The sequence below is a fragment of the Lygodium microphyllum genome, chromosome 5 (assembly GCF_053477565.2).
Source record: "Lygodium microphyllum isolate KBCC chromosome 5, Lygodium_microphyllum_v1.1.10, whole genome shotgun sequence".
NCBI classification, from domain to species: domain Eukaryota; kingdom Viridiplantae; phylum Streptophyta; class Polypodiopsida; order Schizaeales; family Lygodiaceae; genus Lygodium; species Lygodium microphyllum.
Genome location: NC_141139.1, coordinates 169,489,236 through 169,515,230, shown reverse-complemented (window position 1 = coordinate 169,515,230; position 25,995 = coordinate 169,489,236). Strand labels below are relative to the sequence as shown.

At 41.8% G+C, this 25,995-nt stretch overlaps 1 protein-coding gene across 1 annotated transcript in view; it reads left to right on the top strand.

Annotated features, from left to right (window-relative positions):
* Window positions 1–6,350: 6,350 nt before the first annotated feature.
* Window positions 6,351–25,995, top strand: part of LOC148036677 (uncharacterized) — a 69,283-nt gene continuing 49,638 nt past the window's right edge. The window contains exons 1-5 of the mRNA XM_087679185.1: window positions 6,351–6,831; window positions 6,941–7,001; window positions 7,117–7,227; window positions 7,353–7,462; window positions 7,745–7,829. Coding sequence (XP_087535311.1) covers window positions 6,787–6,831; window positions 6,941–7,001; window positions 7,117–7,227; window positions 7,353–7,462; window positions 7,745–7,829 — 412 coding nt within the window. The 5' untranslated portion in view covers window positions 6,351–6,786. The remainder of the gene's footprint in view (window positions 6,832–6,940; window positions 7,002–7,116; window positions 7,228–7,352; window positions 7,463–7,744; window positions 7,830–25,995) is intronic.

Here is a 25,995-nt window from a genome sequence, read left to right as displayed (position 1 = left end):
AATTTGGCAGTGCTTAACCTATTATTCCTATCTTCAAGATAAACCAATATCCATTAAAATTGATATTATGAACCTAGTATATTTTTGGATCTAGTTGTTTTTAAAGGACCCCAACCTAGATTTGACTTAATATCCTATTTAATGAGATTTGATAATAAGTACAACCTAACATCCTATTGAACATAAGGAAAATAAAGGATTTTTAGAAATCTTTTGATCATAATACTTCGACTACCATTCTTTCCTTATTCGGTATTCATATATCATTATCTATGTGGAAGTTATGTCTAAATAACATAGAATTATCATGCCATAGTCTGATTGAATCCCATTAGGAAAGGGATACTCCTTTTCAAAACTCCCTCCTAGGGTGTCATCCTAGAATATGCCTACTGAAGTCACGAAACATCATAAGATTCTCAAACTCTAGCAATTGCATTACGAGTGTTTCCATCCACTCTAATTTAATAGTGATTATTATCTAATCCATTAAAAGTACACCCTAAGCATATCAGAGGCACTTGAACTTGACTTGATGCAATAGGGATGTTGCTTGCACATGCTACTTCTTGTTCTAATCCCGTGTTCTATCTTCTCCTCTCCTTTGATTTCCTCCTTCTTTCCTCTCTAGCCTCACCTCATCTCTGTGTGTGTGTGTGTGTGTGTGTGTGTGTGTGTGTGTGTGTGTGTGTGTGTGTGTGTGTGTGTGTGTGTGTGTGTGTGTGTGTGTGTGTGTGTGTGTGTGTGTGTGTGTGTGTGTGTGTGTGTGTGTGTGTGTGTGTGTGTGTGTGTGTGTGTGTGTGTGTGTGTGTGTGTGTGTGTGTGTGTGTGTGTGTGTAGCATGTCCATAATATAATGTTATCTCAACAATAACAATTGTAAAACCTTAATAGTCTTTCATTAAGGTTATGATATAGCCTTTATCCTTTATTACAATAATGTAGAGTAGTTGCATATTTTTTTGTTTGGAGGCTTTGTAGATTGTGCAATTGATGATATCAAGAATGTTGATGATGGCATTCAATTGAGTGGTAAAGGTGATTAGTTCCATAGTAATGACAACGATGATTAGACAGAAAAAAATGATTGCCGGTTCACTAAAAAGCTTTTCTCTTATTAATCTTAGTATTAATATTTTTTGTTCTAACCCCCATTCATGCATGAGAGGTAAAGGGATATCACATCCTCTCCCCCTTAGAGGAATTAGGATGTCCTTGTCTTGAAGAAACTAGGGGTATTATTTACATAAGATATTCATGACGATCCAAGTGGCATCCTCTTTGGGATATTCTTTCCACTAGACAAGGTAGGCGCCATTACAACTTCCTGATAATCAAGAACATGCTTACAGTTGGGTACATAGGCTTTCAACAAGCTAACATGGAATACATTATCAATGTTTAAGTGCTCAAGGAGTTGTAATTTGTATGCATTAGGCCCTAGGCACTTGGGGATCTTGTAGGATCCACAATATCTTAGACTTAGCTTCTTGAATTTACTTAATAATAGAGAGCTCTAATTTGGATAGACACAAAGAAAAACCATGTCTCCTTGAAGATCCACTCTTATTTGCCTAGATCAACACAGGAAATCTCTTTGTATGTAGCTCAATATAGACAATTGATGTATGAATATCTTTGATGTAGGATTTCTAAGATATAAAGTGATTAACCTTATAGGGCTTATCACCTTATCACATCAATAACTATTTCTACATTTAAGTAGATTAATATGATAAGATCATTAGCACTATACATAATTTTATCAAACGCTAAAGAATCTTATTTATAACCTTTCCTTATTAACCTTCTTTGACCTAACAAGTCATTACAACCTGAAGAAAACAAATTCATGTTAGCAAAGAGAGAAAGGAAAATGAATAATATGATTTGAATTGGAACTAGGATTGACTTATATTAATCAAATAAAACTCATTGAGCTTGAAATTCCTTGATCATGTACTTAATGGATGCAATGTAATTGGTACAAGTCCTATGGGTTTTGGATATGACATTAAGCAACTAGTGACTGGATGAGGATTTCACCTAAGTTCCTTATAAGACCACAGTGAGGCAACTTAGATGCCATGTGGGGATTGACAATACAATAGACTATCAATTTTCACCTCTTTTCTTGAGCATCAGATTTAAGCTCCTTTATTAGAGCTCAAAGAGGCTTTCATTAGCAAGGAGAGTGGTGGTTGCCAGCCAAGTTTTCCTTGCAACCATATGGTACATCACTTCTTGAAAATTCCCTAGATCATGCTTTGGGCACATGAAGTGCCTCATAAAGGAACTTCATTTATTCAAGGTGAGACATGAGACTAGCTAGGGTGTAGTTGGTTTGGGATGTCATTGTAGAGCCTAGATCTAAAGGAGGCTTGGGGATCATAGCCCAAACAATCAAACAAGGGGATCATAGACCCAAACAAGATCCTTATTGATTAAGCTCATTGTCAAGGTTCTTCTTCCAAGAGAGGGGCCCATAAGAAATTTTTGCTATGGTGGCTACAATCTATTACAATTTTAGTTGGAGAACCATGGCATTCTAACACTCATTGGATCTTTCAAGTCATAAAGACTAAAGACCTAGGAAGGGGTTTTGAGGTCAAATTTGTAGTTGCCATCATCAGAGCATGGATATCAATCTCATCCAACTTCCACTAGTTATCCCTAATCATAGTTGAAGAGAAGAGGAGACAACTCAATTTCTTCAATCACTATTTACAATCAAAGCTAGGCTACACTCTTGGACAAATGACATATCTATCATGGGGAAGTATCCCTATGCAAGTTTCTTTCTCAATGGGGAATTGATTTGCATTTCAAGAGTTAAGCATAAGAGACCTAGAGGTATAGACTATACGATCTCAGAGAGATACTATAGTTATGATAGAGGCCATGGCAAAGGGAGTCCCTCTATAGTGGAGCATAGATAGAACCACTTCTCAACTCTCCTTAGGGTCATTTAACTTTCACTTTCATAGTGGATGAGGTCAATCACCTTTGAAGAGAGGACTTGGACCATACTGAGATCACATGATGCTCTAGATAGAGGATGAGAGTAGTGGCACACTACAAGAAGTGGTGTTACATTCACCTAGACCTAGCCACCTGATTTGATAGGTTGATGGAGACAACAATCTTACAAAAGAAAACCTCTTTAGAGGTTACAATGGGACCAAAAGGAGTGGAATTGGAGGGATCCAGTCCCTAATAGGCCATGTATGTAGCCTTCTTTGGCTCCACTATCAAGCTAGGGAGGAGAATTTATAGCATAGTCAATTACCACTTCTCCTTTTGGCATGGATAGGGCATCTCAAATTGTTTCCAATCAAAATTTTGGAGGAGGCTAGGGGCAAGCCTAGGATGATATCCCTCTTTTGGCATAGATAGGGCATCTCAAATTGTTTCCAATCAAACTTTTGGAGGAGGCTAGGGGCAAGCCTAGGATGATATCCCTCTTTTTATGGCTATAAGCCCACTAGAGCTTAGCAATTGGGTTTGGCAAGGTCCTAGTAGCATGTGTGAGATGTGGTGAGCCACTAGAGGATACATAAAGACATTACCTATGGGATTGTGCCAAAGCTCAAGAGGTATGGAGGAGAGCCCTTGAGATGGGCTTTCATGACACAATCAGAACCATGGAGCTTGGGTCACATATAGAGGCCCAACATGTATACATGAATATTTTTAGGGGAGCTGGTCCTTTTCCATTATTGGCTAGAATTTAAGCAAGATCCCCACTCTCGATTACTTGCATCCATAATGGATAAAGGGACACTGAGATCCTTGCACTTTAGATACTTTCTTGAAGATTTGAAAAGAATCATCCATACTATCCACGAGAGATAGTAGGAGAGGTTGTAGGGTGGTCAAGGATGAGAAGGAGGAGAGATACCTTATTGCAAAACTAGGACTTCGCACTTTCTAAACTCTAGCCCCTTGGATGGTTTGGTATTATTAGCACACCAAATTGGTTGTTTAGACAACCATTGTTCTTTAGGATGTACTCAACCACTCTCTACATGGCTCTTTGTACTTTGTAATCTACCTCAAGGGGATTTTCTCCAAGGTGTTGCTCCTACTAGGTAGTATCCAGATGTTCTAGAGCATTATATCAACAAGATCTATTGTTATTTTGAGATTGTTTCATGTCCATTGGAGCATCATGTGCTAGTTTTGAACTACTGCACCAATTGGTCAATCTATATGGAAGTTTGTTGGGTGGCAAGCTCATTTGAAAAATAAAGCCACTCATTAGTGCATTACATAGCATTGTTTGCTCTCACTGAACATAATGGTGGTGTTTTGGTGAGCTATTCTTCAACTAAATGTATAAAGTATTTGCCATTGACAATGGTAAAAAGTTTAGCTTGTATTATTTGGAGTCTTGTTGGGACTTTGGAAAGGTTTTGCATGCAAGGAGAGATGCTAAATTTGAGACAACCGTTGCTTAACTTGCTGACAAGCAAGTTGTAAAGATTCAAGAACATCAATAAGTTAGTTGAAGGCAAGCTAGCCCCATAAGCTTTGATATCAAAATTGGGAATCTCAACCCTTCTATACTAATTTCCAACAAATGTACATGAGGGATAAACTTGTTCTCATCCAAGTTCAAGAAAGTGTCAGGTGTAAGGGTGTTGACTTTGTGAGTAGGGTTTTATCAAGAACCCCTACAACTTGACATGCCTTTTTTCGTAGGGCAGTTAAGGGTACATAAGCATGTGGCACCTAAATTTAATATCTAGAGCCCAATGCCTAGGTTTTTGATACAAATGTTGATAATTTTAAGGAAGAAATTGGCTTGCGTTTTATCAAAGTGGTGAATGATTAACAACTCCTTGTGATGCAATTTTCTAAGACGTTGCAGTACTAACCATTTGCTAGATGATGAGAAGGTTGACCTTACATGCCTTCCCTTGTAAGCTTCTGCAATGTAAAAGTATTTCACAAAGTTTTGGTTATCGATTGCAACACTCGTTTACTAGTCTCATTCATGCTTGATAGGATGGATTTATTGTGATTTGGCCTACTACATGGCATGTGTCGAGATCCAATTGAGTTTGAAAGATAAATAGATGGTTGAAAAACAAGCATGTCTATGGATAAACATCAGAAGGTTCTTGTCAATGGAAGCATGAACATGTCATGGTTCTCCTTAAGGGAGGTGTGAACAACTAAAGGTCCACTTCAAGGGAAGTATGCATCTCTAAAGGTTTTCCTAATGTTGGAGAGAGAAACACATGCAAGGCTAAACATCTAAAGGTTCTCTTTCAAAGTAGGTTCTCATTTAGTGCATTATGGTGTTAAATTCTCCACTTTTTGACAAGCTCACAGAGAGAAAGATAGCTAATGGATCATGCATTTTCGATAAATGCCTTTTGCTCGATTTTGCTTATCTTTATGGGCTTCTTTTTAAATGCAATTTGCATTTTGGCATATTTTTTATTTTGAGTAGTCAAGATTTGCCTTTTGGCATAATTTTTGTTGTGATGGGCCATTCCTACCTCTCTCACCCTCAAAGGGTAATAGCTCGTGGATTCAATGAAGAACCCCCCTTGAGCCACTAATTAGGTATTGAGCTTCGGACCTTCATACACAATATACCCAAACAATTGGGCTACCACATTGAGGTGCTTATGTTTATGGTGACAATGTGTGGAGAGTTTTACTTTCGGGGCGTGAGTGTTGTGTTTAAAACATCATTATTTGAACTCTAGACTTTTTCATATAAAAATCCTCCTACTTGGTACTTGTCACAAGGGTCTACCTTTCATGATAGAAAACAACATTTAACAATGCCATCAATGATTATAAAGTATTGGTTGAAAATTTTCACAACCTTAAAAATAAGCTTGTAATTTTGGTCTAAAATCTGGGGGGGGAAAAAAAACTAGTCATCATGAAGTTTGCCCTTATCGAAGAAGATATTTGTCAAACGAATAAGAACTAGGGTTGTTTCACATTCATTTGGACAGATGAGTGCAACGGGGCTATCACTTGAGGTGGCAGTTATCCATGGAGGGATATGTGTCCTAATGGTGCCACATTTGGCCAGTACAAGGTGAGCAGATACGATTTTCTATAATGCATAGAAAGAAGTTGCTACCCAATTCAGCACCCATTAGATGCGTGCAGGCATCTAGAATCAAGCAAGAGTGTCCAAATTATGCTCGATGTGCCTTTCTTGGGTTTCTTTTGATGCATTCTGAGGTGTCGATCCGGATGTTTGTGAAACCTGCCCTAGTAGGGCAATGGGCATAGTGCCTAGCATAGGATCACTTCACTAACAAAGATTCTCAGCTGATGGAGTTTCACGATTTTGTGTGAACACATATTCGAAAAGCGGTTTGGAGCGGTTAAAAGCCGCCCCCCACACGAAAGGGAAGGAAGTGGGGGGGGCCGGGGGGGAAATACCTGGCGTCCCCTTTCAAGCGAAAGGAAAAGGATCGATATCACCTCTGCAGCAGCTCCTCCATCGCCAGTGCATTTCCTCCATCACAGAAAAGATAGTCGCTAAATCGAATGCCGCAGCGTCAAGCTGGATTGAAACGATTACAGTTACACAGTGGAAGATGCTGCATCCATCAAGCAATCATACAGACCTGCCATCGGAAGTTTGTTATATGACCAGGAAACGACGGCATAGGTCCTTGTTTACACAGAAATCGCAGCCATTGCAAGCATGAGAAGCCTTCTCGTCATCAATAGGGAAGGAATCATAATAGGCTAGCCAGGGTGAATCGTCCATTTCCACGACTACCTTTGTTGTTCTACTACATGAATGATGGATGTCTCTACCGACGAGCTTCCAAGTCTGTACTCTTGGGTAGGCATGTTTGTTATGTCTCCTCTGGCAAGGTTTTGCTACCATACCGTATGCATGTGAGGCCTACTTTTCGATTGCATTGGTTTAATAGAGCCAGATTGCAATGCAGGTTGACAGCATACCTTTGTCAAGACCGAAGCGGAATATTGCAAGGGACTTCAGTGATGGAGGTACTATGGTCGTACTGCCTTTTGCAATCTGTAGATTGATAACTGTGAGAAAGTTTGCAGCATCTTATAGCCCTCAGACTGTTTGGTAACAATGCGTCATCATTTGTGGGTGCAGTTCTTGCAGCAGAGGTGGTTGCAAATTACTGTCCCAAACTGGTTGATATCCACAATTACAGTGCTGCAAACAGCTTGGCCCAAAAAATCTATAATTGGAGTACTTTGAACAGTATGTTTGTTCTTGTTGCAAAATAATCAAGCTAGCAAAATTTCTCAGAAAGGTACATGCATTACGTGATCTAGTAATGAAATTGTATACTAAGGCCGAGATTTTGCATGTTGGGTCATGGCCAGTCAAGGTATTCAGGCGTCTGAATTTCTCGTTGTCAAAGGAAGACATTGAAGCTGTTGCAAATGCTGAACATATGGCTATAGAAAGAGTTCTGAAACTAATGAAGTACAAGGTGATAGCTCATGCATACTTTAGAAAGCTTCAGTCAAAAATTTTCTCCCTGCAAGCTAATAATTTCAAGCATGCTCAGATTCAAAACTTATGGTCTGAAATCTATACATATGCCACTTGAGACAATAACAGAGGTGCATATCCATTTAAGGCCTGAGTTGCTAAAATGCTTCAAGGTTCTGTTTGCAACATAGAGGTTTATTGTAGTTGAACTATCAAGTTTTAAACTCAGAATGTTATTTTAGTATCTGTCCAAACATAAAACCATTAGATGGCTTTCCAGATTGCCAAACACAAACCCAACACAAATAAAGGATATAAAGAAATCGCTAAAGAAGAATTGAACAATTCACATGGCAGTCCCCCAGGTCATCTTCTGGCCTTTCGGTTTTCTTAGATGTTTCCCTTGCTACTTTATATAAATTTCCACAAGCTGTTAGTTATCTGATGCTTGTCTGATTATCATTCAGCATTTTGCTTTAGGTACATTTGCAAGCAACGTAAATGAAGCTAAATGTATTAAAGAGTTGCATTCTATCTTTAATTTTAATAAGCATACCTGTTGAAACTTTCAGTCGTGTGCAAATATTTTTGTTCAATGCAAAGATTGATCTGTATATATCAAAGCTCGCTAATGTATAGGACCCTTATTTGAAAGAACTACGGAAACCCATCAAGTTAAATCTATAAGAATCACCCAAACATTTTAACAAAAGGATGTAGTTACCAATTATACCCTACAACTTGTCTCTCAGTTTTGTCTTATACTTAAGGAAGGTCTTTATTTTGTATGAAGAGCAGAGGTGATTGTTCTATGGAACCACAAATTATTTCTTAGAGTTGTTGAACTTCTAAAGTTCTTAGAGACTTGCAAAATGAGTGAATGTGCTGAAGTACCAATAGAAGCCGAAACCGGCCTTTGGAAATAATCTAAAGGGCAGTAAAGTAACTTGTGCACATGAAATAAAATCAGCAAATAAACAAAAGACTCATTAAACAAGAGATCTACATTGCTATTGCATGGCAGATGACACACAATAGACCCCAATGGTTGGGACCTAATGTTTGGAATTTTTTGCCCAAATCACAAGTGATTTGTTGTCGCAAACCAACACACTCTCAATACTAGTGATTTCCTCATGTCTTCCTCTTGAATCAGCCCATGATTGTCCCTAGCGCAGTGTCCTCAGTTGCTCTCACCAACCTTCATTAAATACGTGACAAAATTTGTCCATTCACCATCTAACAAGTGTGATGTATATGATATATGTTGTCCTTAGTCCATTTGATATGCGTTAGTAACATTGAAGGTGCAAACTTGGTTTCATACTGATGCGCAATATAAACATTGCATGATACATGTTGACCTCAGTTTCAAAGTGATTTGGTTTGCTATATGAAGCCCTATTCATGCATTGATCCCAATGCTTTGCTTTTGACCTAGCTTATTGGTGTTGACGATGAGGCATTTGTAGCTTTAAAGAGGGGGTGACAGAAAGAAGAAAACGAGGGTCCAATGCTATTACGATGGAAAGAGGGATACCTACACAAGGGGTGCAAGGAGCTAGTGGCATCGAGAAAGGAGGAGAGGAAGTCATTCGAACTCTTCTGACGAGTCATCATCCCCATTCTCCGACTCTGATTTAGATCCTTTGGCAAGGACAAAGGTGAAGGCCAAGGTGTGGTATAGTTCATCTCTTCCAAGAAGGGAAAGGACGTGGCTACCCCTCCCTTTGCTACTTTAGTGTTGGTGATGTGGTCATCCCTCACGACTCTTCAATGCTAGAGAGAGGGTATGAGAGGTTGGTGAGGTGGAGTAGAGGGGTGACGGTAAGACAGTGATGGAGAATATCTAGCTTGCTGTCCATGCTAGAGATAGAGAAGATTGTAGAAACCAACAGAGCACCTGCCAAGAAACAAAAGAAGATGATTTGCCATCTAAAGGGGGGCATCTATATATAGCAAAAGGCCCCCAAAATTGACCAACCAGAAAAATGACTCTAAATTTGGCCGATCTACTGAATGATACCCTAGGGCTGCAATAAATATAGTCTGACTACACAAAAAAATCCAACAAATAGTGACGTGGCATTTTAAGCAAGCAGCATTGGTAGGGGCTGGAAACTAATTGGAAATGCAAGAAATACATACAAAACTTGATTGGGAGAAGAAATGCATGGTCTAGAATGAGCTGCCTTCTCTGTTAAAGCACATAATAGACATATCGGAGCTCCAAATGTCCCCGTCTGGCTCACATGCAAGAGATGATAGTGCATGATAAACATGACTACTAATACCCCCTCCTAAATCTTGGATGTGGCAGAAGGCCAAAGAAGATACTGATGAGAGGGTGACAGGAAATGTGCCAATACCGATGTAGTTCGTCGATGTAGACCACTAATGAAAAAGCTCCTCATGATCCTGGGAGTCCCCCTCTGGAACACTAGGGGTTAGGGAATTCATAGCCGCATCATTGAGATTGTCCCCCTTTGAAAGGGATGGGGGGTATGAGGGAACCACTCGAGGAGAGGGTGGGGGCTGGGAAAGAACTTGTGTAATAAATGGTGCACAAGTAGGAATAGGTGAAACAATAGACAACTGCCTTGGAGGACCCTGCATAAAAGAAGGGGAATGGAGCCTGTAGAGTGCGCTTTCCTGCCAACTTATTGCTAAAACAACTCCTAAAGAAGAGTCCTCAATAAACACAACTTGCTTGGTGAAGACAACCTGGGTACCAAGTCTAGTAAGGCCATAAACTAAGAGGAGTAGAAAGCCCAAGTGTGGAACATATAGGACTTCTGAAATGGAGCGAGAGGAATGATTTGGCAATAATGGCAAAGTGCCAACACCACCAATAGGCACCGAACAAATGTTGCCAATAGTGACTAAACCCTCAAATGGACGAAGATCTTGTAGTATATCTCCTCATGGAGTTACATGACTTGAAGCACTACTGTCAATGAACCAAGGGCTCATTGAAGATGAGTCAACCAACAGAAGAAGGTTTTCTCCAACCCATAGATATGAAGGAACATGGACTCATGGATAATAGCTGGTGTAGGGTTAGAGGAAGGCCCGGATGACGTAGCTTTCATTCTTCACTCCTAGATGAAGGTGAGGGTTTTGCTTCCAATACTTCTCCTTAGGATGTGTCCCCTTCCCACAATGTGGGCATCAAGGCTTCTTTGAATTTGTGTCAGAAAGAATGCTCCTATGTCTCCTTCTTGGGCTTGGTCTTTGTTGTCTCCTTCTTCTTCCCCCCTCACATACTTGCAGTAAAAGCTTTCTTGGAGCTGGATCCACTAGCCACCTCCTTTAGATACTTGTCATGCTCCAAGACAAGTGGGGAAAGCTCTTCCAATAGAAGAGTCTCATGGGTCCTCGATGTAAGAAGGATGGTGTAGAATACATCGTATTTTGGAGAGGGCAGCCGAGTCAAAAGAATCATAGCTATATCCTCTAAAGAGATGATCTTGTTGAGGGAAGAAAGCTCATCCCTCATGTCCTCCAATCTGTTGAGGTGATCCTTCATGGAAGTAGAGTTATTAATAGCAAGCATCTATAATTTCTTCTCAAGAGTAATCCGATGGGTAAATGTCTTCTGATGGCATAAAGAAGCAAGCTTTATTCACATTGCTGTTGCTTGTCACAACCTACACACATGCACTGGGATAGAATCCTGTAAGCTCATAAAGAGAAAAGACCGAGCTCTAGAATTGAGCAAGTCCCATAGGGCCACACGGTCCATTGTTGATCCCGCTCTAGGATCCTCCATGGGATGGGGAATAGGATGGGTAACAAACTCCCAAAGATCAAAGGTGTCAAGGATATGTTCCACCTTACATGACCAAAGTGAATAATTGATTCGTCCAAATAGTCTTCTTTGGGAAGAGAAGGAAGAACAGACACTTGCATTGACTGTGCCATCATAGGTATCCTAGGACCAGAAGAACAGGCCATGTGGGAGACACGGAGAGAGGGAGGAGAGGGTTGTTTCGATCTATGTGACATATTAGGAGAAGGTTCTTGTTCAAAACAAGACTGGGACCTTTGATCTTTATGATGATCATGCAATAAAAAACTCTTCGCTGTCCACATATCCGTGAATGTGCAACTGAAGCTTTTCAATGAGTAGTGTGATAGGTTCTGCATGGCCCTTACATGCCATTCCAACTTTCCCCATGGATCCCATCTTATCCTCTCTAATGCCTAGATGGGCTGTCATGTTTGTAGGGATGAAGTTGGCTCATGTGCCATTATCAAAGAAGATCAAAGCATGCTGATCTTTGATTTTGCCCCATGCTTTGCATAACTAAGTAGTATCATCATTGGACTGATCACTAACGACATTGGATACCAAGGCAACTGATGTTTTGGGCTTCTTTTCCTTGGGATCTCCCCGATTTTCTGATTTTCTAGCTTGTTGCCTATTGAGACAATCCTTAGCAATGTGACCCTTCTGTTCACAAATAAAACATTTATTTGCAGCCATTAATTCCCTATGTTGTGCCAATGATTTCCAATCCTTTCTTTGCTGTTTTGACCTCTTTTTAGGCTGATTTTCAGATCTCTTTTCTAAACCTTAGACAACTTTTTATTCAGCTTTTTCCCACTCTCTTAAAAGCTTCAATCCTTCCCACGCAACAAAACATCAGTTATAGTAACAGTCTCTATGAGCTCAAACATGCTAGAGATGGTGGATTTAATGTAAAAATACCTAATTTCTTTAGACAGCCCACATACATACTTTTTCACTTGCTCATGAAGGGGTATCGGATGATAATAAGTGATGGGCAGCAATGCATCCCAAAAATTCTTATTGTATTGCTGTAAATTCTTTAATTCCTTTGCATGAAGCTTATTCCAAGCTATCATAATATCCACCTCAAAAGCACTTGCCAACCAATTCAATGCAAACATTTGCTTTAATTGTATCCATGTTGATGGTGCTCTTTCTTGCATTAAGAGCATAGACCACCACTGCAATGCATTCCCCTTCGAGAAAGTGACTACCTTCCGAATTTTAGAGGATTAGGTGAAGTTTCCCCCTAAATAGGCTACATCAAATTGTTGAATGAAAGTCAAAGCTGTTAAGAAGAGTGCTAGGGTTTGCACTGAGGACACACAGAGTGTACGACCACGACAGAAACACAAAGACACAGACACAGACATAGAGGGCAAAACTCAAACCCTAAACGTAAAACTCAAAACTCAAAACCCTAAACGCAAAACTCAAAACTCAAACACAAATAGAAGAAGGAAGAGAGAGAACACAACTCTGAAGTGAATGAATGCTGTAAATGAATGTAAGAGTGTACAGTGTGCTCAAGGGCAGAGCAATGTCGGAGTGTGACGTCCACCGAAGACGGATCCCAAGTCTGTGACCACCAGTCGGAGTGTAGAAGTGCTGAATAGTGAATGGCAGCAGGCTGGTCACCAAAACGCAGCAGTCTGGAGGTTGAAAATTGGTAAACGCAGCAGTGTACCACCGATCGGGGGCTGGAAACTGTGCATAGTCTGCTGTCAACAGCAGGCTGAAACAGTGTCTGAGAGTGTTAGGGTCTGCAATGCTGAAAACACTATAGATTCATCTTCTGAACTTTCGGCCATAGGTCTCTTTCCTTTTGCAGCTTCTGCACTCCTTTGTGCATTTCTCAATCTACCACTCCATGGACTGTAGCTGCCACTGCTTTCCACATTCTCTTGAGGTCCTGAAGTATCTTCCACATGCTGATTTTCAACCTTGTTGTTTGCTGAGATTTTCCTTCCATAGCCATCATCATCATTGCTTTCATGGGAATCAACATCCATTGCAATTTTAGGCTTGTACCATGATTCATATTCACTAAATCTGACATCCTTGCTTATGTATACTTCCTTACTCACTGGATCATAGCATTTGTATCCCTTCTTCTCATCAAGATATCCAAGGAAAATGCATTTTGCAGCCTTTGGTTCCATCTTCTTTCTCAAATCATCCGGAACATGAACATAACAAACACATCCAAAGACTCTAAGGTATGCAACAGCAGGGGTCCTGTCATACATTCTCTGATATGGTGACATATTATGAGTCAAGGCTGTAGGTGTTCTATTCATAATGTGAACTGCAGTATGCACTGCTTCTGCCCAATATGACAATGGCATGTTCATTTGGTTCATCATTGCCCTTGCAACCTTTGCAATAATCTGATTCTTCCTTTCAGCCACACCATTTTGCTGAGGTGTGTATCTGCATGTCAATTGCCTTTTGATACCATGATCTCTCAGGAAGTCACAAAACTCATATGACATGTACTCTCCACCATCATCTGGCCTCAAACATTTTTTGTAGCATCCAAACTGGTTTTCAGCCATAGATTTAAATTCCAAGAACTTTTCAAATGCTTTACTTTTATGCTGCATAAAGTACACCCAAGTCATTCTGCTAAAATCATCAATGAAAGTGATATCGAATCTACATCTTCCGCTCATGGAAACATTCTGACATGGGCCCCAAATATCTGAGTGTATTATTTCCAAAGGATAGCTGCTTATTCTCCCCCTCTTTGGAAATGGCAATTTGGACTGCTTGCCAAATTGACAAGCCTCACATACATGATCAAAATTCACATATCCAAAATGCGGTAGACCACGGACTATCTGTCTCGATTGCATTTGCTTCAATCTTTGCAAATTGACATGACCAATCCTTCTATGCCATAATTCCACATCCTTATCTTGCCCATGTCCTCTCTCAACATACATAGAGTTTTGAATCACTGGAGTACCTGCATCCAAAGCAAATAATCTCCCTTTCTTTCTACCATGAGCAATCACCCTGCCAGTTCTCCCATTATGGAACTCTTCAATGAAGCATCTAAACTTATTGAATCTCACCTGCAATCCTTGATTTGTCATTTGACCAACCGATGCTAAGTTCTTAGTTATTGTGGGCACATAAAGTACATCACCAAGCTTGTTCTCAATCCCATCTTTAGTAACAAGTGGCACACTATCAATATGAGTAATTTTATGTAAAGTATCATCGCCAATGGCAACATATTCCTCATTCTGCATTTGCTCCTTGCTATCAAACCACTCAGTATAATGAGTCATGTGGTTTGTAGCTCCTGAATCCAAAAACTAGTCATTCTCACGAAGAGGGTGAGTCATGCTCCCAAGCACATGCTCCATAGCAAATAGGTGACCTCTAGGTGATCCACCTCTAGGCCCATAACTTGTACCACCATAAGTGCTTGCATAGTGGCCATATTGGGTCCTTCCACGACCCCTAAACATGGCCTTCTGTTTCTGATATGAGGAATCAATGTTTCTGAAATACATATGGAGATCCAATGCAAAACCTTCCTGTTCTTCCCTGTCCAATCCTTGTACGCTTTCTTTTGCTCTTCAGTTGGATGTTTAGGAACTTCTGGACATTCATCATCACCTGTTATGAGGTCCCATAGACCTCTACCCATAAAAAAATTCTCCATCCTGTAAGACCAAACACTATAATTGTCTTTGGTCAATTTGTCTCCCACAATCTGAGTGATCTGTGCTGTGTCAGACATTATGGCTGTTGCAAATTCAGAAAAAAAACAGCAATACAAACTGTCCACAAATGATATTCAGTAGTATGCCCCAATCCGGAACATCAATGGTCCAATCTGAGATCAAAAAGCATAAAAAATAGTCCAAAAATGCATGTAAAAATAGCTTCCAGCAATATGATTGTCATACATGTGTCCAAAATCTGTCATATACATCCATCCATGATGCCAACATGTCATACATTCAGTTCCCAACAAGAAACATCCAATTCGGATCCCAAACGATGTCCGTATGACCCAAAATGCATCATGGCATCACCAATGACAGTAGTCCCAAAGACTCAAGAAGGACAGCATTCTGCTACACCCACAATGAATGATTTACTTGTAATTGGACCTAGGGTCTTAGGAAGGCTATTTGTAGGATTGTGGATGAAAGAGTATCCCAGTTCTTTTGTTGTGGGTGAAACAATTATCACAGCACATCATCATGAGCTGTAGTCATTAGGAATATCCCTAGTTGTTAAAGGCAGCCTGTTTGGGGACCGCTTTCCTTATATAATATTTTATACACCTCCATTTGGAAGTTCAGACTATGCTCAGAGCTCAAGCTAGCTGGAGAGTGATGGAATCAAGAGGGTGTATTTTTGTTTACCTCCAGTAGTGATGTGTATGACTGTTAGGTCTCGATCCTCCTTTCATTGCATACTGGTTTCAGGTGTTCCGTGTATGTCATTGAGGCCAGAGGCGTTCTGCCGCAGGATTCTCACGAACTCAAGCACATTTCCTGTCCCGTCATCTTGTCTGTACTTGAGGGATCAACATGTCCTCTGCCGCTTCCCCTCTCCATCCAGCCTTGGCTCATTTCTGCTCTATTGCCATCGACATAGCCACTTTCTCAGCCGTTTTGTTCGTCTCTGTCGCTCCCCGCCATGGTGACCTCTGCCAAGCCCGAGAATGCGCTCAAGCGTGCCGAAGAACTTATGAATGTAGGGCAGAAGCAAGCAGCGTTGCAGGCATTGCATAATCTTATAACATCAAAGCGTTATCGAGCATGGAAATTTCCAATCTCTCCGATCTTCTTTCTTAGGAGAAGAGGGGAGACGAGCTGCGTAGTCTATTGACAGATCTGCGGCCTTTCTTTTTGCTGATTCCCAAGGCCAAAACTGCCAAAATTGTCAGGGGCATAATTGATGCAGTGGCCAAGATTCCTAACACGTCTGAACTTCAGCTGCTTTGGGGTAGATAGAAACCAGAAAACCCATCACATTGCGAATGGACACCAACCCTCCACCCCTGCTCGTAAGTAATGAGTGATCGAGAAGCAGGAGGCTATGTAAAGCCACTCAGATGAGCAACTGCAGCTGCTAAGGCATCAACACCCTGTTCTCTAAAGAGCATTTCTGCAGTTGAACGAAAAACAGCCTTCAAATCTGGGTGTACTTTGTTTAAGGCTTCACGAGCTTGATCACATGATGCTTTCAACACATCATCTGCAGTTGGAGCAGTAATGGGCTCAAACTTGCAGCTAACATCCCGCTCAATATTCTTCACTATCCTCCTCTGAGTGTCAGAGTGCATCAAAATAGTTATGCTCTGATACCAAATGAAAAACTGAAGTGGAGGGAGTCCATGAGATAGAGCAAATCAGAGGCCAGGAGCTCCATGTTATCTTCTCCTCTATTATTCTTCTTCCATTCTCTAAGTCAACTACAACAAGTGGTATCCTCAAAAGATAGATACTCCCAACTTAAGGATACTTTACATATGCTTCTATTTTAGATACATACATCCATAGGGTATGGCTTAGGATATGTCGTATTTATCAACATGCCTATGACACTTGGTCAACATTGGAGCCATCTCTCGAGATCAAGTACAGGCACATTCTGATTACCTTGGTGGTTGCCTTTTCCTTGCTCTTCTAGTTGGGGAAGGCTAGGTCTTCCTTCTTCATCCATTTGATCTATTTGCATGGTGGACTACTATCTTGGTGCTTCCTGACTAGCATGGAGCCCTCTCCGAAGCTTGAGATTCGGGCTTGCCTACACCACTTTAGTATTGGTGCCCCCTCTTGAGATTGAGTATGGGCATGTTCTGTATCTAGACGAATGATTCTCCTTTGGCTATTCTGGCTAAAGGATATCATGTCTACCTTCATCATCAGATTCATCATAGTTCTTAGCACCACACAAAGACTGACATCAAGTTTCTCTTTCTCCTTTGGCATCGACATCGATGGTTAAGTGGGGTTTCCTATTCTTTCTTGGTATTCTATAGGCTTCGGCATTTGTTTTCAACATTGGCCTCCCTTCCCTATTGTACCTCCCCTTTGCTTTGCATGATCATTATCATCTTTGCAAAAGGGCGCTTGGGCAAGTGAATAATTTTCCCACAAGGGACATTGTCCAAGTGGCACTTGCTGCATGCACATTCTCATTATGTAGCATTACTCTATGAATCTCATTGTGCAGAGCACCCTTGAGCAGATTCTAAGTTGTTTTCATCGGCAGTCCTTCTACCACCTTACCACCACATCTCCATACTTCTTCAACCTTCTACTTCGTCATTGACACCCTTGAGTGGTCGAGATATCTTGTCTATTTTATGATGTGGTGGATCTAGCCATTCCTTTTCATTCTCCCCATGCAGCACAATCACTTGATAGGCCGCAAACCATATTTTCTCCCAACAACGAAAAAAAGTTCAACGTGGTTCCGTTTGCCTTTGCAGGTCGTGGTAGGCCACTGGGTAGCCAACGAGCACCCTTCACCCAATGCCTTGGCCTCTTTGGGGTGATCACTCAAGGTCTCTTGGTAAGATAACCATTGCCTTTGTAGTCTTGGTAAGCCACTGGGCAGGTGACATGCACCCTTTGTTCGAGCCTTGGCTGCTTTGGGGTGGCACTCCTTGGTATAAAAATGGGCTTGAGCTTTTCTTCCAGCCCCAATTTTGGGCGTGAGAGGGGTTGTTGAGCTAAAAATGTATAACAAACTAATAAGCTCTTTAAAACAGCCCCAAAATATATAAATTACCCAAAATTTTATTAAATGGTGCATGATCTTGGAGAGTTTCTGTATCCCATAAGCAAAACCCTAATTTGGGAGGATCCCTCTGCAACTATAAATAGATAGAATGCCCACCATTCAATCCATCCTTGTCTTGTAAGTTTCAGCATCAGACCTCTTCCACTAGTTGTCGAGTCCCTAGTGATTGCTGCTATGTGGTCTCTAGCCTCCCATTGCAATCGGTGATCCGACTAGTGGTTACTGCATTCAAGATCCCTCCGTTGGATGATGCACATCAACACCTCCCTCACTTGCTCCCAAAAGAGTCACTAGTAGTTAGACAGCTCTGTTGTTGAGCATTTTGTACTTTCCTCTCATTCATTTACAACATTGATACATTTACTTCAGAGTTCTCTTTCTTCTTTGTTTGTGCTTGTGTTTTTGCGTTTTGCATTTAGGGTCTGTGTTTATTGCATTACTGTTTGAGTTATTGTGTTTCAGCTGTGTTCGTACATTCTATGTTTTCTTTGTGCAAACCCTAGCATATCTTCACAGACGGAACATGGTGCTAGAAGCAGATAGCACGTACGAATCTTCCATGATTTGAGAGGTCATGTGTGTTGTGGTATGGACATCAGTGGAGAGGTTGAGGAATGAAGAGGAGAATGATGGAATGAGTGTAGAATGAATGAAGTGTGTGCTCTCTTTATAGGCATTGATCAATCTAGGGTAGTGCCCCAAAATATGGCAGTCCAACCTTTTTGGGTCTATAAGTGAAAACTAAATGAGAAATAAAGAAAAGAAATACATTTAATGAATAGGATTTCTGAACACCCCCATCCCAAAAAGATGCCCTAGGAGAAGTGAGAGAGATGGTCCACCATGTAATCCAAGTACTCCATGTGAAAGGAGACTTGCAATGAAGAATAGTAGATGGGATGTGGTGATGATGCCTAAAACTCGACCTTGGGAGAGAAGCCACTAGCTCCATGTCTTCATGCTGGTAAGAATACAAAGGCCTAGTCACCAAGTCATGGCTGAAGGATCCAAGGGCTTGGCCTAGGTAGAACTTGTAGATCTTGGGTATCAATAGATGAGATGGCAGCTTGATGGCAAACACCCTATCCAAGGAAATATGAAGAAAGCAAAAGATTTTTGCTAGGGTGTGTAAAGGATGGCATAAAGATGAGGGATCCCTTTGAAATTGAAGGAATGGGATTCCCCTCTGATAGAGATAGGGAATCTCAAAACTCACGAATCTCTGAAGTCGGAAGCGTTTGATGATGAAGGAAGTACTATAGGTGGTACCGAAGAATGCATCTAGGATTGTAAGGGAATAGAGACTAGACAACTCCCAAGGATGGCCTCTCGAACTTGAGTAGAAGTGTAAAAATTACACGGCGCAGCGAAAAGAATCTGAGAAAGAGATAGAGATAGAGAGTACACAACATATAAGAGGAGAATTAGAAAATTTCTTTAGCTCCAAACAACTGATACAGAGATGGCTCTGTCCATCCATGCGCTTCCACAATGAAGCTTAGATGGCAATCTAGACAGAAGATAGGTGAAAAGCTTAAGGCTAGCTGGAACAACTCTGACTGGGTGAAAGATGGATGATCAATGGCTGTGAAGGGGTTTAGCTTTTATAGCCCGTGAAGGGTTAGGTCAGCATGACCAACCTACCATATGAGCCTCCACTGGTCGGCCATGGAATATTCCCTTTACCGTTGAGCCGAGGGCGCTGCCCCCGAATCCTTGCCAGGGGGGCCACTGACCCCCCTGGGACCCCCTAGCCAGGGGCTGCTTCCGCAGCCCTCGGATCCCAAAATAGGGGCCCCTTTTAACTCCCTTACCCCACAACTTGATGCAATGTGCCGCGAGTTGCTACTAGCTTAACTACTTAGTCCAACCCGAAGATTAGACCCACAATGGTCACCTTTTTGTCATCCCGTCACATAGACCTCATCTGATATACAAGTCAGGACTCAACCAATGTCCGGGCTCACATTTGGCTTCTCCTCATAATGGGGGCCTTACAACTTTGAGCACCATGGATCATTGGTGGCACCTTACGAGGGTGGGGCATTGAGCATATCTAACAAGAAGAGCAAGAGGTAAGGTATAGCTCATGTGGAGCCACAAGTGCGCAACAAGCTCTGTATCTTAGGGGGACGGATTGTGGAGCCAAAGAAGTTGAATAGCCTCTATCTCTTGGAGGAGTGGACTATCGAGGAGATGGTACCCAAGAGCCATTGTCTCTCGGTGGAGCGAATTGCAAAATTGTGGCCCGTGGAAGGCATTGCATCGGAAAATGGAGTTGAAAACCTCTGTTGCACATTGCGGTGGCCTCTAGGAGGGCTTATCGCCTTGTGAGATCTTAGAACCTCCTTTTGTTTGCAAGGTCTTAGCGGGAGTTGTATGTGTCTTATTGCCTTGAGCATAAAAATCTGATAGTTGATGCAAAATGATCTCTGTCACACAGAATGGTGAGGTGGCACAAGGAGTCCCCGAAGGGAGACGGATATACTCCAGTGGAGCAGGGAGCAAAGTTCGATGACAACAATCTTCAGTGGTATGATTGTTCTTGCCATGCCCACTTCTATCTATGGAGAAGCCATAACATTGGTATATTAAACGTGTAAAGGAAGGGTGGGAGAGAGAAGAAGATAAGGGTATCTCCCCATGATGCAATGGAAATAGGAGGGAATCTAAAAGTGTTGCCAATCCTACAACCTTTCTTTGCCTTCTTTGATGAAGAGGATCTTTAGCTCTCTAAGCACCTCTACTCTGATACCATGTCCAAAGACAGAACGATATGCTCTAACACCATGTCAAAATGATGTTAGGGTTTGTAAGAAGAAAACACAGAGTGTATGGTAAACACTCAGACAAGGAAACTTAGAAACATTGAAGAAGATGAATGAAGAATGATGAGCATTGAAGAAACATTGAATCATGTTGATACAATGGAGCAAAGCTTGAAGATAATTGCATTGTCTTGGCTGATTAGGCGATAACACTTGGATGGAATTTGCACTGTGAGGGAAGCAAAATGCAATCCTCTGGGCAGTAGGATATTGAAGTAATCACCGAAAGATGAAGGAAAACTGTAGAGGGAGAAAAACACAGTCCTTAGGTATTATTTTAGTGAAGAAGGTGATGATTAGTAGTCACCATGTGCTTCGGGAGAAATGCACTTAATGACTGGGGTTTCTCAGCATCTCTCACTCTGTGTTTGCTTTGCTTTCTACTGCGCACTCTCACATCTAGACCTTTCTTAGTTGGGCACGTAGCTAGAGACTTGGATGAGAGCATGTAAGAGACCGACTCCTTCAAGGAGGAGGCCATGAGGAGAAAGGGCCTTCTAGAGAGGGAGAGAATGTTAGAGCATCATTGGCCATGTTTCAAAGGGAGGAGAGATGACCAAGTTGTAGATGGGTAGCTGGGAGGATGTATATTGCTAGAGCATAGATTGATGCCCTTAAGGAAGCCAGATCAAGAGTATAGGTTGCATACAAGTGATTCCTTCTAGACACAGTTAGGAAACAGAGTTAATAACAATTTCTTCTACATCATGAGGTTAGAATAATTTAGATAGGGTGTATGGAGAGTTGGGAAAGTTAAAGGATCCATTGCATAGGGCAACGACATTGACACCTAGAGCTATGTGCTGGGGCTAACAAACGGTCATTGTATCATTTAGTCTTAGGTAGATTGTTCCTTCATTATCTGCATTCCTTCTATCTCTCTCCCCCCTGTGTGTGTGTGTGTGTCTCTCTCTCTCTCTCTCTCTCTCTCTCTCTCTCTCTCTCTCTCTCTCTCTCTCTCTCTCTCTAGAATTGAACCAATCAACAATTATCTTTTCGGAGAAGTCCTAGACGATTCCATCTAATCTAAAGGCTGTAGGGGGGGGGGGGGGGGTGGTGCAAAAAAGGAAGGAGTGGGGGAGGGTAGTGATTGGAGGGTTGAGCCTATAGACCAATGAGGAGAGTCACTGAAAGACAATGTGAAGTCTCATTTGGTATAGATACAATGACAAGAGACTATTTGAACAAGAGGAGGAGGAGATGGAGGAATCCTTATGTGCTGAGTCTCCGGTTGAAAATCTGGTTGGAGCCGGTAATGTTGATCCTATTGATGTTTTCCTCGGATCTAGGAATAGTCAGAATACCACTAATCATGTGGTTAATGCTCTTATGTTGGTTTCAGACAAGGTGGAGGAGCGAAGGGAGGAATTGGGAAATCTAGACGACAAGGAGATTTTTGGGATGACCGAAGAAGAAGACTGCACTACTAGGGAGTTCTTAGAAGGACACCCTGAGTTGGAAGTTTAGACCCCATAGAGTGGACGAAGAAAGAAATCACAACTGTGGTTATTTGGTTAGTTTCCATTAGAGCACCCATCCAAAGGGAAATACTCACCTTGTATGAGGAGTTTGAAAAAGCGGCAGCCTTGTTAGGCATGCTTGAAACCTTAGTTCCTTCTAGCACTATGGAAGGACGGGTGTATCCCTTGGCATATGATTTGTCGGGGTGTGTAGAATGGCTGAAACACCTCCCTCATCAATTTCAAGAGCTACTAAACCACCTTAACCGTGACTCTTCTAGTATAGCAAAAGCTAGCTATATGCTATTTCTCCTATTTAGGGGAGGAACTACCTGATACTTCCAGAGAAGGTGCCATGTACAATAGCTGTTTGCAACTTCTTGTAAGGATTTGGCTGGTTATCCTAGGTTGGCCCCCAAAAATTGAGGGGGGATCAACAACCATAGTAAACCTTAGGAGGGACCTCAAGGGGACCATGAAAGAGGTTTTAGGGAAGACTACCCTACCTCCAAAGCTGGTTCTCAAGGAATTAGATATGGTTGCATACCACACAGGTATCTATTTTGGACTTGTGGACAAGGCTCGGGCACCTAATACGTGGGAGGCTTACCACTCTTCCTTCTAGAAGTACATATCTTCCTTGTGGGGAGAGGATATTCCTAAGCCCTTATTAAAGATGTTTTCTTATCGGGTTTAAACGGAGCTAGCTTGATAGGGGAGGGTGTTAGCAGTCATGTTTGTCATGGCTTGTCATCTCCTGCCTGTGAGCCTCAGTCTGAGTCAGACGAGGACTTTAGGAGCTCTGACGTGTCTATCACTTGTTTTGACGGAGGAGGTAGCTCATTCTAGAGCACTCAGTTTATTGCATTTCAGTGCATTTTCTTCTCCAGTCGGGATTTTATGTGCATTTCCCGGGGCAGTTTCTGCATTCTTCAGCCTGCCTCACCTGCCGGACATTGTCCACCCTTTCCGGGATTTTCCTGAGCATTCCTGGCATTTTTACCAGCATTAAATACTGGTTGGATCAGCATTAAATGCTGGTCGGACATATTTATGGCCTCAAATTTCAGGTCGGCCAGTTTTTGGGTTTTTTGGCTATTTATAGCCATTTCCCACTTGGCAGTCAGTTGTATTATCATCTTCCCTCCTTCCTTGGCAGGTGCACACTCTGACTCCGTCATCTTACTCCGTCTTCGGTGCTGCCGTCATCATCAACCTGATCTGGTGCCCTCACTGACGCTTCGGGCTGCGTGCAGGGACTGATCAGTCCATTTCAGTGTATTCAGCATTCATTTCAGTCGGTGCAGATTTTCTTCCTTCATTCCCTGCTTTCTCTCTCTCCTCCTCTGTGTTCGTGTTCTTCTTCCGTTGCGCACTCTCACAGAGGGAACCCTGTGAGTTAAGGTCGAGGAAGCTTGTGGGCATTTGTTTGGGGTGGAGTTTGAGATATATGGGTATTGTGCCATCTTATTCTGCAAGAGCTATACCTTTTCCAAACTTCTATAGGGCAGAGAGACAAAATTTATTGGCCCACCCAAAAGCTCCCTTATTATGGAAAGGAGGAGGAGGCCTCAATCCCGGGTAGGAAATGGAGTAGGTATCATGAGGGTCTAATGACTCTTGAGCATTGGCTTCTCATGAGCTTGTCCTTCTTGTGTCTATAGTAGAAAAGCTACTCAACAATTGGTTTGGGATACCTATTAGTCTAGAAAATGATGGTTTGCTCTTTCTTGCATGATAAGAGACAAGAGAGGACACGCTCAACACCCTAAATTCTTTTTTGAGGATTCGGAGCTTGGAGTTCTTGGGATTGCCTATCTTATTGGAGAGGAAGAAATAGACCCAAAAAATGCAAGAAAAACACAAAAAGAAAACGAAAAACAAAAACAAAAAAAGCGAGATCAAAGGAAAACATCGATAGGATTGACATGGTCAGCTATAGTTCCACGAGAAAGAACACAAAAAAAAAAAACCCAAAAAAAGAGAGATCAAAGGAAAACATTGACAGGATCGACTGGATTGGTAGGATGAGCGTGGCTAGCTAGAGTCCCAAGATTCCTCGGTCTCTCTCTTTTTGACTCTTTATTCCCTACTCCTTGCATCGCGTACATGCTTTGAGGAGGATTTTTCTCACCTTTTTCTTCTTTTTTAAAACCTTTTTTTTCTTATTAACAGGACATATGGGACTCTTTGCTATTTTAATAGGTGGTTTGGTATATTCAAGCATTTCCTAGACCAGTCCGCTCTGGTCTCCCAATTTATCCACGGCAATGTCGAATCCTCCTCCTTTGCAACTACGAATTTTATGGAGAGTTTGATCCTGGCTTAGGATAAATGTTGGCAGCATGCCTAACACATGCAAGTCGGATGGGGAGCATCCTCGCGGTGGTCCCAGTGGTGGACAGATGAGTAACGGGTAAGAACTTGACCTTGGGAGGGGGACAACAGCTGGAATTAGTTGCTAATACCCCATAAGTTGAGGAGGAAAAGGGAGGAATCCACTCAAGGAGGGGCTTGCATTTGATTAGCTAACTGGTGGGGCAATGGCTCACTAAGGCGATGATTAATTAGTAGTAGCTAGTCTGAGAGGATGATCAGTCACGTTGGGATTGAGACATGACCCAAACTGCTATGGGAGGTAGCAATGGAGAATCTTCTAAAATGGCGAAAGCTTGACGGAGCAATGCTACGTGGACGTAGAAGGCTCACAGACCGTAAACTCCTTTTCTCGGAGAAGAAGCAATGACAGTATCTGAAGAATAAGCATTGGCTAACTTTGTGTCAACAGTCATCATGGTAAGATAGAGGATGCAAGCGTTATTTGGAATTATGACGTAGTTGACCAGTCTCACGAATAGACGAGTAGCAGTCCAACTCCTGATGACGGACAATCTGTTCGTGAATCAATGGCACGAGTGATTCCATTTCTCCTCCCAACCTCGCCTAGATAAGTGCTGGCTTCTCTCTCCCCGTTTCCTTTGCCAGTCGTCCGCTTCAGGTGAGTCCTACTATTCTTTGACTCTCTTACTCTCTAGGCTCCCCTTGACCCCGTTCGGGTGCCCAAGGCCCCCGGACGGTCATCCCTTGCGCCTGTCTCCCATAAATTACCTTATTAATGTAACATTTCCTTCCCCTTAAGAATCGGTTTCGTCCTCGAAAACGATACTTGGAAGGTCCAACTGTTGGGAAACCTTTTCCTTAGGGTACTTACTCGCTTCCATGTTGAGCTTTCTTCTGAACAATCTTTCCATTTGACCAAACATTCTTGATAAATAGTATTCCTTGTTTGTCTGTTACGAACATTTAATATTCTTTCTGGTTCATGTGGATTAGATTGGTCATCTAATAGCTCCTCAATGTTATCATTTAAGATCAAATTATCCAAATCACCCAGCTTCCTCCTTAGCTTACTTACATGGAAAACCGGATGTGTTTTACTACCAGCAGGTAGTTGGAGCTTGTAAGCCTGTTCTCCCACTCTTTTAAGTATTATGAAAGGACCACAATACCTGGGTGAAAGCTTTAGACATCGTCCCGTTTTCATGGTTTTAGTTTGTTCAGGCACCTTAAGATAGACTAGTTCTCCTTCTTCAAAGGAGATGTCTCTTCGGTGAGGATCTGCATAAGCTCTAGCTCGATTTTGAGTTTTCTTAATATTTTCTTG